The following is a 12,259-nucleotide window of genomic DNA, read 5'->3' on the forward strand; positions in this document are numbered from 1 at the left end:
ACCCAGAGGTTATAGATGTGACCAATAGTCCATTTTACAGTCGTGTGCTTGGTTACCAAGCCTTTTAACGGGACTGAGGCTAGGGATGACATTGTGTTCTCATGGTTCCTTTATTAACCCAGAGGTTATAGTTGTGACCAAAAGTCCATTTTACAGTCGTGTGCGGGTTACCAAGCCTTTTAACGGGACTGAGGCTAGGGATGACATTGTGTTCTCATGGTTCCTTTATTAACCCAGAGGTTATAGGTGTGACCAATAGTCCATTTTACAGTTGTGTGCTTGGTTACCAAGCCTTTTAACGGGACTGAGGCTAGGGATGACATTGTGTTCTCATGGTTCCTTTATTAACCCAGAGGTTATAGTTGTGACCAATAGTCCATTTTACAGTCGTGTGCGGGTTACCAAGCCTTTTAACGGGACTGAGGCTAGGGATGACATTGTGTTCTCATGGTTCCTTTATTAACCCAGAGGTTATAGGTGTGACCAATAGTCCATTTTACAGTTTGTGCTTGGTTACCAAGCCTTTTAACGGGACTGAGGCTAGGGATGACATTGTGTTCTCATGGTTCCTTTATTAACCCAGAGGTTATAGTTGTGACCAATAGTCCATTTTACAGTCGTGTGCGGGTTACCAAGCCTTTTAACGGGACTGAGGCTAGGGATGACATTGTGTTCTCATGGTTCCTTTATTAACCCAGAGGTTATAGTCGTGACCAATAGTCCATTTTACGGTTGTGTGCTTGGTTGCCAAGCCTTTTAACGGGACTGAGGCTAGGGATGACATTGTGTTCTCATGGTTCCTTTATTAACCAAGAGGTTATAGTTGTGACCAATAGTCCATTTTACAGTTGTGTGCTTGGTTGCCAAGCCTTTGAATGGGAGTGAGGCTAGAGATGACCTTGTTATGGTACAAACTTTGCTGCCTTTTAAACGTAAATCACTTTGTTATGCTAACTAGAGACAGGTCTCTATCACGACAAGGTCACTTTCAGCCTCGCTCCAAATCAAAGGCTTGGCAACTAAGTACACAACTGTAAAATGGCCTATTCCCTGATTGATATTTTTCTTTATTTTTCTTTATTCTCATCACTTGTCTGTTTGATATTGTCTTGATATTGTAAGGAGAAATTCTGTCTTGGTAACTCATGAATGAGAGGTAAAGGGTTAAGGAGCAGCGTGACCTTCAGAGAGCCAACAATCGAGGATCATTCGAAAACAACCCACAGTACAAATGCATATAAACATGTTATTGTAATATTTCAAACCTCTTTAAAAAAATGGTCAATTGCATTAGATAAAATTTATGTGCATATTTACGAAAGTTTATTGTCAGTTTTCTTTCGTTAAACTAATTTTTCTTTCTTGTGAAATAAACGTAGTTTGTATCGTGAATTACAAGTCCTAAGTACAAAAAATAAAATAAAATAAACAAATTAAATAAAAAATTATGTAATAAATCTATCGACATTCATAATTAATTATTTATTTGAATAATTAATTATTAATAATTTTAATTATTAAATTAATTAAATTAATTAAATTAAATTAATTTAAAATTTAGTTAAATTTAATTAATTTAATTTAAAAATTTTTTAATTATTAAAAATTTTAATCTAAAATTATAATTTTAATTATTTTTAATTCATAAGTAATTATTCAAACATACAGTTTGTATCGTAAATTACAAGTCCTAAGTACAAAAAATAAAATAAAGAAATTAAATAAAAAATTATGTAATAAATCTATCGACATTCATTGTGAGTTTTGCTCTATAAAGAATATCTTTTCTTTGCACACTCTATACAATGGGTTAATTAAGAGGTATAGTTTAGAATTATATTTTGAGCCTAAAGGATGAATGAAAATTGTAGGTAATAGTAGGATGATGGTAAGAAACGGTGAAAAAAAAAAAACAGGAATAGAGTGAAGTAAAGCAGATTGAAGGAGGATAGAAAGAGAAAAGGTTTTTTCTTGCTAGAATCCCTTAGTCGAATAAAATCTCGCATTAAAGGCTAGGTCTAATTAAGGCTAAGTGATATTGTCTAGCATCTACATATAAATAACAACTTTGTTCTCTTTTTTTCTTGTATAATTAAATTTTGCGAGTCAAGGAAAATCCATTACCCGACTCGTAAATTCCGCGTTAAATTGCACGCGAAAACTGATATCGCACTCATCGTTTCGCGTTTCGTGCGATATCGGTTTCGCGTGCAATTTAAGGCGGGGATCATTCGTCGGGTAATGAGTTTTCCCTATAGTATAGAGCGGTGATGGCAATTACCGCACCTGACTACGTGCGCTATGATAGGTCAATTTAACGGGCCATCTTTCACTCTAAGCCCGGTAAATTCAAAAGTTTATTTAACTGAGATTTTTACCCTCTATTTGAGCCAACAAATTTAAAAGATATCTCGCAAATCCCGTTTTCTCAGCCCGCACTGTTAGTTACAAAATCTCGTTTTTTTTTACGCTTCGCGCTTGAGCCATAACTCTGAACGGAAAAAGCTCAGTGCGTGACTCAGTACAAACCTCGAATTCGGTTAATAAGAAACATGTCTAAGTTATGTACGGTTTTAAGCCATAAATTGCCTGATATGTTCTTTAAACAGTCAGGAAATTGTAGAATCCGTTTCAATGTCAATTTACATGTTGGCCGCTGCGATAGCGGCGACAATTTGCACAATTTGACGATTATCTTACAGATTCGATTATTTTAAACTTGTGCAGCTTGTTACAGAGAAACAGTTCCGTCAAAGAAAAAAAGATTTTTCCATAAAAATGACCCTTACCACAGAAACTGGCAAACATACATCCGCCACGGTTGCAGTAACTTGTCGCGTAGTCTTCTTCGACCTTGTTCAAAATAATATTACAGCTTCACAAGGTGCAAATTCTGTTGCACAGTGATGTGAAAAAAGAGCACTTGCATTCAACCTCGTATCCTGTCCAACGTCATTTTTTGTAACACAGATCATTCTCTCTCTTCTGGAGGCATACTTTTACTGGTTACAAGGCCAAGTTCTCTCATTATATGCCAGTTCACATTACCATACCCCATGTTCGTTAAACACAGCATTAACTCTCTACTTGTAGCATCAGGTCCATTGTTCTGACGCCAAATTTCTAGCGCTGCCCTACAGCGCTCTTGGCTATCCTCCTCTTCTTCTTGAACATTGGCAATAACATATTGCTTGATCTTCAATTTACTGGCGAGTTTCTTCCACCATGAACCTGTTCTCAGTCTCTCGGCGACCGCATTAAGCACACCTTCAGTGGGCGGTTCCATAATCAGAGCTTTAGCTGTGTCACAAAAAAAAATTCACCTGATCCTCCCCAAGGCTCTCTAGAATTCTTATGATACCCCAGTTAATTGGCGCTCAATTTTATATAGCCCTCCCTTTTTACTGTGCCGGTGACGACCGACCCCCCCCCCCCCGCCCACTCCATTCCCATGAAACCATGTGATCCCCACAGATCCACCTTTCCCCCACCCCCACCCCAGCGGTAATATATAGTATCCGGCCCTTTATATCGAACGCTGACCATGTAGTTTTGCTGGCTCTCTCGAGTTTAAGGCAATGTCTTCGTCAGTCTTAAATTATATTAGTGTACATGTATCAATGATATTTTTCGCTGGACACCGAATAACTCGAACTATCAAGATCTCAACTGGAGTTCTGTCTTTTACATTCAGAGATGAATGACCGATTTCTGAGATCGGATGACAGCTTGAGTTCAACTTTGGACTGACAATCACACATTTTCGTTCAACGTCATGTTTGTCGCAAACAACACGGAGTAGCTAAACATATTTCTCTGAAATTCTGGCACTGACGTCACTCAAACTTGGCTTCTTTTTGATTGCCTAGGGTTTGCTTAGAATGCAGAGTTGAATTACATGTAACAGTCAAACACTTGCTGGTGAAGCAAAAAGTTGGATGGAAAAGGTTTCATCGGGAGCAAACGTGCGAGGTCATTTACAGTCAAACTAAGTGAAGCGTACCCCTCAGGATTTCATTAATGATTTGATTAATTGAATATTGAACCAGCGAATCATTTCAGGAGCGAAATAACGAATTGAATATTTGAACATGGAACCCGCTAACCGTTTCAAGAATGCAATAATGGATTGATTATTTGAATATTGAACCCGATAGCCGTATTCGTTTTAAAAAGGCGCGGATCATCGTTGAAATCAGAAGTCCATTTCTAATTGGATTTTGCGAACACGTGATGATGTATCGGTACCATTTCAACAAGGCGTCAGACTTGGCGGGAAAGGTGAGTTCGAGTATTGTGTGGAACTTCTTGTAAATGTTGTAAATGGAATGTTATCGAGAGCTTTTTTCGCCTATTTACATCTTAACGAACTTGTAGAAATTCTTGTGTGTATTCATCATTGTCGAAAAAAATAGTTTACGGGCGAAGCCATCGCAAGACTTTTTATTTCGTTAATATTTGCGATCGACTGTTTTCGCAGTGTTTATACAGTACAGTTTGTTCGTTTTCAGGATTCCTCGTCAAATAGAACAATCTTATTGGACTTCAGAAATGGACTTCTAATTTGAACAATGATCCGCACCTTTTCAAAACGGATACGGCTTTTGGGTTCAATATTCAAATAATCAATCCATTATTGCATTCGCGAAACGGCTAACGGGTTCAATAATCAAATAATCAATTCATTATTGCATTCTTGAAACGACTAGCGGGTTCAATATCCAAATGATCAATTCATTAATGTGATCTTGAGGGGTACGCTTTACTTAGTTTGACTGTAAAAGCAATTTGAAAGAGGAGTTTTAACCGATCAAACATGCTCTTCCAACATAATGTTGCACGGAGGAGTCTCTAGTTCAGACATTATTTTGAAATTTAGCAAAAAAAGAGAGAAACTTTCAACTTTACGCCGCATAGCCTGATTTCAAATCAAAAATAACCATCCCAAGTCAGAAGCTGAAGTGAGAAAACAATTGTTTCATTCTTTTTGTTGAAGCCTCGTTTTGGATTCTTCTACGAATTTGGCATTTCTGCGCAGACATTAAAAACTTCAAGAAAGTAAAATCTTAGAGGGAACGGAAAGAGCGAACTATTTTCGTTCTATGAAACGTGGAAGTGGTTCTGAGAACTTCACTAAAAATTTACCTTTCAAGAGATGATCTCCAATGTGTTTGGTTCCCTCACTTTTTTGCAAAAATTCAACAATCTTTTCAAAGCACTTTTGTTGGTCATCTGGTGGTAGGCTCGCCAGGGCTTTGTAAAAACTACATCGAGTTTGTCCGTCGTTGTTCCTTTCATAATGACTTCGATAAATATTCCCGTAGTTTATTTCTTCTAACACTCCGCTACAGGCTGCTAGGACTTCCCTAAGTGGAGCATCGTGAAGGATGCTGTTGTCATCCAAAGGAACTCCAAAAAAATCCACGGGTGTCTTCTACAAAAAAAAATTGGGTTTCATTATACATTATAAGGCCTTACAGTAGCATGAAAAACGCCATTTACTAGATAAGCATCACGTGGAAAAAAATCTTAGTTTATTCCGTTAGAGTGTCTCATAATACAGATTCCTCTCCTTTGTTGGGAAAGTAAATGGATTAAGAGTGATTTTGCAAAGGAGGATTTTCCAACGGAGTGGATTTAAAAAGTCACCCACGACCACATTCAATGGACTTCAGTTTCCGTTCATCATTTACTTTCCAAAAAGAGCCGGGGTCTGTGCAGACGATTGCGATTCGCATCTTAAGACCTTCGATGCTGCGTGCCCATCCGTCTCCGCCCACTCATTCGGACTCATCAAGTCAGTTAGACGGTCCAAGCTACGTCTTTCAAACGTTGTTCTTTACCTCAATGTCTATTTTTCGAGGGGGGAGATCCATTTCTAGTTGGCACAGTTTATTGTCTGGCCTCTTTTCTCTGCTCTTGTAGAACTCTATTTTTAGTCATCCTTTGTCGACAACATGCACCCTTAAATTCTTCTTTATAGAATCGTCCTTTTCAAACCTGTAAGGAAATGAGACAATTTCTTGACATATGAGGAGGATTTAAGGAAAATCCTCTCTTAGAGCAATAAAAAGCTGATTTTGCTAAATTTTTTTTGGGAGGTAAGTGGATCAAAAGCTGCGGAAAATTTTGAGCGATAATTGACGGACATATAACGGCTTCAATAAAGCTGTACTATCGTTGAAGTCTTGCGTTTTTTATATGGCCGTCACGAATCGAACATCAGTGATGCTCCACCGTAACGTAAGAGTAACTTACCAAAAACAGTGATAAGCGCACATTTTAAGCAAGGATAACGCTTTTTTAACTCCTCGCAAAAATATCCAACACTTTACAAGCACTACTTCTACTACAACCAATATTTACAGAGGATATGTTTTATCACCAGTAACACGAAGTTAATTAGGGTGGTCCTCTATCTACGAGCCCACCCATCCCACCCCAGGGGAGGACATCCATCACACAGTATACTCGTGCGTTGGAAATTAACGTCTACGTATGATGCACGATCCTCGCAGTAGATAACGCTATTTTAGCAATAGCGAAAATCAGGCCTGTACGGGACTCGAACCACTGACCTCTGCGATACTAGTGCAACGCTCTACCAATTGAGCTAACAAGCCAACTGGGAGCAGGCCGTTAAGTTGATTCGTAATAAACCCGTGAAAGTGATAAATCAGATACAGTGAAATATATGAAGTTCATATATTTTGAACTGCGGTATTAGATACGTATGATGCACGATCCTCGCAGTAGATAGCGCTATTTAAGTAATAGCGAAAATCAGACCTGAAAAAAATCAGGCCTGTACGGGACTCGAACCACTGACCTCTGCGATAATAGTGCAGCGCTCTACCAATTGAGCTAACAAGCCAACTGGGAGTAGGCCGTTAAGTTGATTCGTAATAAACCCGTGAAAGTGATAAATCAGATACAGGATTTGCATCATACAGGATCGTGCATCATACGTATCTAATACCGCAGTTCAAAATATATGAACTTCATATATTTCACTGTATCTAACCAAATTAACGTCTCCTACCCCTAACCCTGCAGGAGACGGGGCCTCCATTTATTCGTCCCTATCCGAGAAGACTAGAATATCTAACCATTTCTTGATGTTAAAGAAAGGCAACATATTCTCCTCATTTTTTTTTTTAGACCATGAGTGTTGGTCCCGCCGGGGCTCGAACCCTCGACCTTCCGCACAATGTCCAGCGCTCTATTCATTGAGCTAATCGGGAGGCAGTTAGCACTCCACAACTTGGACATAAGAGAGAAGCTTGATATCGTCTTCAAGAAGCTTTATATGCTGCATCTTAAATCCCTAACATCTGATGGCCTAACAGCCACTCGTCCAGATGAATTTGAACGTTCCGATTCAGTTTCGTTTCACCTAACAAAAGGACTGATTGGCTAACCAATTTTTAGGACTAATTTAAATGCACGACCCCATAAGCGCGAATCTTTAAACACTTATCGTGTTGAAATGTTGAAATAAAGTTGATGTTGTTATGTTATGTTACGTTACGTTACGTTACGTTACGTTATGTTATGTTATGTTACGTTATGTTATGTTATGTTATGTTATGTTAACCACCATGGTGGTAATAAGCAGTTCACTTTCCCATCCATCTCTTTTTTTTATTATTTCATTTCAAACCAGATGCTCAAGTTCCAGGCAAATCTTCCCTAAAGTCTTACCTGACAAAAAAATTTTCCAAATCCGCAACCTCGGCCGGCTGAACCACACTCCCTGAAAGAAACACGTAAGCCTTTTCGCGTGGTACCATGTTGTCCCACGCACTTTCTTCTTCTAACAACAATCTCTCTTCATCTTTAATGTGCTTCCTTGTCGCGTTACTTAAACTGCAAAACACATTCAACAATCTTGTAGAACCTAACTCTGTATCTGCTGGTAGACAAGCTGTAAAAACAGCCACTTGGGATACATCTTCTGTGTTAAAGTTACGCGCTAATTCAATAATTGGTGACATGACGTGTTTAACGCACCAATCTATCCAGCCCCAAAGTCTGCAACGAAGCAACAATATGAGGTCAATCATAATTCTTCGCCTGAAGGGAGAAGGAGGGAGGGGGTGAGGGGAGATGGAGGAGGGGAGAGGGGGTGGAGGAGTTGGGGGGGAATCACATAAGGAGTACATAGCGTTATGACAGAATCAAGTAGATTTTACTGTGACACAACAAAAATGGACCGGACCCCCCTACCCTCCCCTCCCCTCCCCCTTCTCTCGCCTGGCAAGAAAGAATGACCTGTCCGTTAGTGTCTTCATTGTGGCTGACGAAATAAATTCACCTCCTCGCAATTCAAAACGTATACGATAATGAATGATAATTATAATGTTACTAATAACCATAACAACAGAAATAGTAAATACGATAGACGGAATAAAGAAATATAACAGAAGTAAAAGCAAAGTAAAGCTTGTGGTCATACAATAGGTGAATAATTAGTAGTCCTGTCCATATGCGAACAAAATGTCTTCACTTAACTGACGAATGGGACTAATTTACGCAGCTGCGATGGTGATAAAAACTCTGACATAGATTCGTGTGATGCCTTATAGCTACTGTAGTAAGTCAAATAGGATCAAGAAACGGATGCTTGCGGGAAAATGAGCCACACTCTCAAAAAACACCAGTTGTACCATCGCTGACCTTGTGTTTCTAATTATAATCGGATCTGCTCTGATTGCCTTTGTTTAGTTTTGCTTTGAGTTCTTTTCGTTTCGATTTCGATGAGGTTTTTTCCAGTTGGGGAGCAAGGATAGCGCAGTGGTGAGAGCACTCGTCTCCCACCACTGTGGCCTGGGTTCGATTCCCGGACCTGGCGTCACATGTGGGTTGAGTTTGTTGTTGGTTCTCGTTCTTGCTCCGAGGGTTTTTCTCTGGGTTCTCCGGTTTTCCTCCCTCCGCAAAAACCAACATTCCAAATTCCAATTCGATCTGAAAACAGTGGACAAGGAAGAGCCACCCAGTGGAATGTCCATTGCTAAATTATTTATTATTTTTATTAATATTTATTTATTAGTAGTAGTATCGCTACCCTGGAGACTTACGTCACTTATCAAAGTCTTGTGAAAATTTAAAAGCAGATGGTTAATTTGGCATACCTCGAGTAGTGCTTCACAGTGAATTTAATGACAGTGCCATCCAGCCATGGAGAGGAATCAGCGGTAATTTCAGTCCAATCTAGTTGGGTTCCATCAGATGGTAAAAACAAGACTCGAGCACTGGCTAATGACAGATCAGGGATACCCAATGATTGAGCGTCCTGCTCAGTGTCTCTCAAGGATAGCGGTAGCTGTACAGTGACTGCTTCCTGAAATTTGACCTCCTTGCTGCACTGAATACTTAATATCGGGCCGGCCAACATCTCCTTGTTTCTTAACTCTCTGCTGCGAAATTCTTGTATCTACAAGTGGTGGAGTTAAAAAAAAATTTTTCTTGACGGTGAAGGTTACTGCCTCGGTGTCGTCTTTAGTAAGGTATTTCAGTAGTTGTGATTCTGGTAAGAAACTTCTCCAAGCCAGAAGGTTACTCTTTACTCTTTACTGAAACTTCTTACGGTGCCAATTTACAATATCAATTCAGTTGATAAAAACTAAAATTACCTTGTTACACCCACCGAAGCAGCACCACCATTTCTTTAGAACCCTACCCCCTTCTTACAGAAAGTTAGTCGATGAATGTCGGGGGTGGAAGCGGAATAATGAATAATGAATAACGGCTTGAAAAAGAAAATGAATAAGGAAGAACGGCTTAAAAAGAAAATGAATAATGAATAACTAGGGTTTAATCGAGAATGAAGAATTATACCAAGAAAGAATAGCGTAAAGAAGCAATAGAGATCACGCGCTCGAAACTTGCAATCTTCGTCAAATCTTTGATGTCTTTAATGGTTTTTATGACCTTTCGGTGCCTTCCAGTCTCAGATTCTAGTCGCGGTATTCAATTACAGATCCTCCTTTGCCAGCCGATTGCGTAACTTTTTCCTGATTTCGGTCCTGATTGGTGCGTGCTTTTTATGTTCGTTATGTTCGGGGGTGGAAGCGGAATAATGAATAATGAATAACGGCTTGAAAAAGAAAATGAATAAGGAAGACCGGCTTAAAAAGAAAATGAATAATGAATAACTAGGGTTTAATCGGGAATAAAGAATTATACCAAAAAAGAATCGCGTAAAGAAGCGATAGAGATCACGCGCTCGAAACTTGCAATCTTCGTCAAATCTTTGATGTCTTTGATGGTTTTTATGACCTTTCGGTGCCTTTCAGTCTCAGATTCTGGTCGCAGTATTCAATTACAGATCCTTCTTTGCCAGCCGATTGCGTAACTTTTTCCCGATTTCTGTCCTGATTGGTGCGTGCTTTTTATGTTCGTTATGTCATCACTGTCTGGTTTGACTCTTTGTGACTGTCTGCCTCGAGTGACGTGTCAGTTTCTTTTTAGAGTGTCGAAGAGCAATCGAACAGTAATCTACAAATAGGAAAAAAAAGAAAGAAGAGAGATTGCGACAGACGGTAGGTTAAATTCAAGGTTGATATCGTAATCGACATTCGATTCATGTTTCATTGTCTGTTATTCACTACAGTTCATACACTATCAAAATTGCATTATTATTTCCAGGTCACGTTCCCAATCTTGGTCGCCTGAAAGGTCAAAGCGAAGCTCAAAACGGTCGAAAAGATCGGAAAGGTGAGTCAATTTTAAGTGCTTAAATGTTGATTTATTATAGTTTTCTGTTCAGTGAATTGTTTCACATGCTGCAGCCAATCTTAAAACGCGAAATGACTGACGTCCACCGCAGAACAAAACTGAGCTTCCTTCGTCTTTTATTGAATAACTATTATTAATAATAACCCGCAAAAAACCGTTTATTTAATAACTACCCGCAAAATACCGTTTATTTAATAACAGCCCGCAAAATACCGTTTCGCAAATTACGATTTCGTTTCGAAAAATAGCTAGAATTATTAATATGAAAAATTTCCCAATAAAATACACCAAAACATGTGCCATTAATTAGCGCATCGGGGAACTGTCTCGGAACTGTCTTCGTAAGCAAAATTGGCAAAGCACGTGGCGAATTTCAAGATGTCAATCCCACATTTCCGACGGAATTACTAACTACTTTCATCCAACTTTCTTTTCTACCGGCGAAACATACACTATCGAATATGTGTGACCCAGTAACTGCTGTTATTTACAATATATTGCAGAATATTACACTGCTAATAATAAGCAACTATTCCCCATTGAAAAAATTTTCCCTAACCGAGACTCAATACATAAAGCTAAAGACGCTTTCTTAATTTCAAAAGGCAGAACACTTGTAACTCATGGTCTGAACATTCGAGAAGAAACATACTAATTATTCCTTTTCGTATTAGTTTTCTTTCAATGTTTTCTTTATATTTTTTGTTAGCAGCTAGTTTTATTTGTCTATCATTACTATCTTTCTAAGTGGAGCCCCACGTATTTCCGTTGTTACGTAAAAATGTCACCTTTATTAAAAAAAAAAAAAAAAAAAACATCGCACCTGAAGAAGGCTGGTTTGGCAAGCCGTAACTTTACATTTCTTCCTATGTTGTATCTATCTTTGCTTCTATACTATGATTTTAACTTGTTACACCGATCAGTTTACTAGTTTGATGTAAACATACGAAGTTCCTCAAAGCAATAGTGAACAATTGATTTCTCATCTACATTTTTGTTGGCACATCTCTTTCAGTTCTCAACACCTGTCACGATCACCAAGGAGGCTTGGCAGATCGCAAGATAGAACAAGGCGACGATTTGCATGTATTTTATGGCACCTATTTGATCAAAGCTTTAAACTTACGTTCAGGCCGGTTTAATACAATATTGAAGTAAAAAACAGACGATTACGGCTAAATGGATCATGAAAGAGCAAATCGGTGCTGGTTTACGCCTGCCACACTACTAGTATCAGTATAGCAGTTATAAAAATAGACCCTTTACTCTCAGTGATAAGTAAAGGATTAGAATCCTTTATTTAAAAAAATGTTAATAAGAACTTTGGGTTTAAGTAATGATCCGCATATCAAGGATAGCGCTGAAAGGCAATGCACGATGGAATATCAACTTTTTTCATTTTAACAACCAGTTATCTCATTGGCCTGACTCAAAAACCGCTAAAAAGTTAAGGTTCAAGTTGCATTTTGTCTAATGCTTTTTAAGTTTTCAAGTATATTTGAGACCCAATCGCACAACA

General features: G+C 38.6%; 1 protein-coding gene and 1 non-coding gene across 2 annotated transcripts; both read right to left on the reverse strand.

Annotated features, from left to right (window-relative positions):
* Nucleotides 1-2,956: 2,956 nt before the first annotated feature.
* Nucleotides 2,957-7,993, reverse strand: LOC148740431 (uncharacterized). Its single transcript, XM_088750614.1, has 4 exons — nucleotides 7,705-7,993; nucleotides 5,844-6,000; nucleotides 5,146-5,434; nucleotides 2,957-3,300 (listed from the first exon to the last, which is right to left on the reverse strand). Exons 2-4 carry the CDS (start codon nucleotides 5,874-5,876, stop codon nucleotides 2,972-2,974), a joined length of 651 nt encoding a protein of 216 aa, XP_088606740.1. The 5' UTR covers nucleotides 5,877-6,000; nucleotides 7,705-7,993; the 3' UTR covers nucleotides 2,957-2,971.
* Nucleotides 6,802-6,874, reverse strand: Trnan-auu (transfer RNA asparagine (anticodon AUU)). Its single transcript has one exon. It is a non-coding gene; the product is annotated as a tRNA-Asn (tRNA).
* Nucleotides 7,994-12,259: the final 4,266 nt, after the last annotated feature.

This window comes from Stylophora pistillata, chromosome 2 (genome assembly GCF_964205215.1).
Source record: "Stylophora pistillata chromosome 2, jaStyPist1.2, whole genome shotgun sequence".
Classification (NCBI taxonomy): domain Eukaryota; kingdom Metazoa; phylum Cnidaria; class Anthozoa; order Scleractinia; family Pocilloporidae; genus Stylophora; species Stylophora pistillata.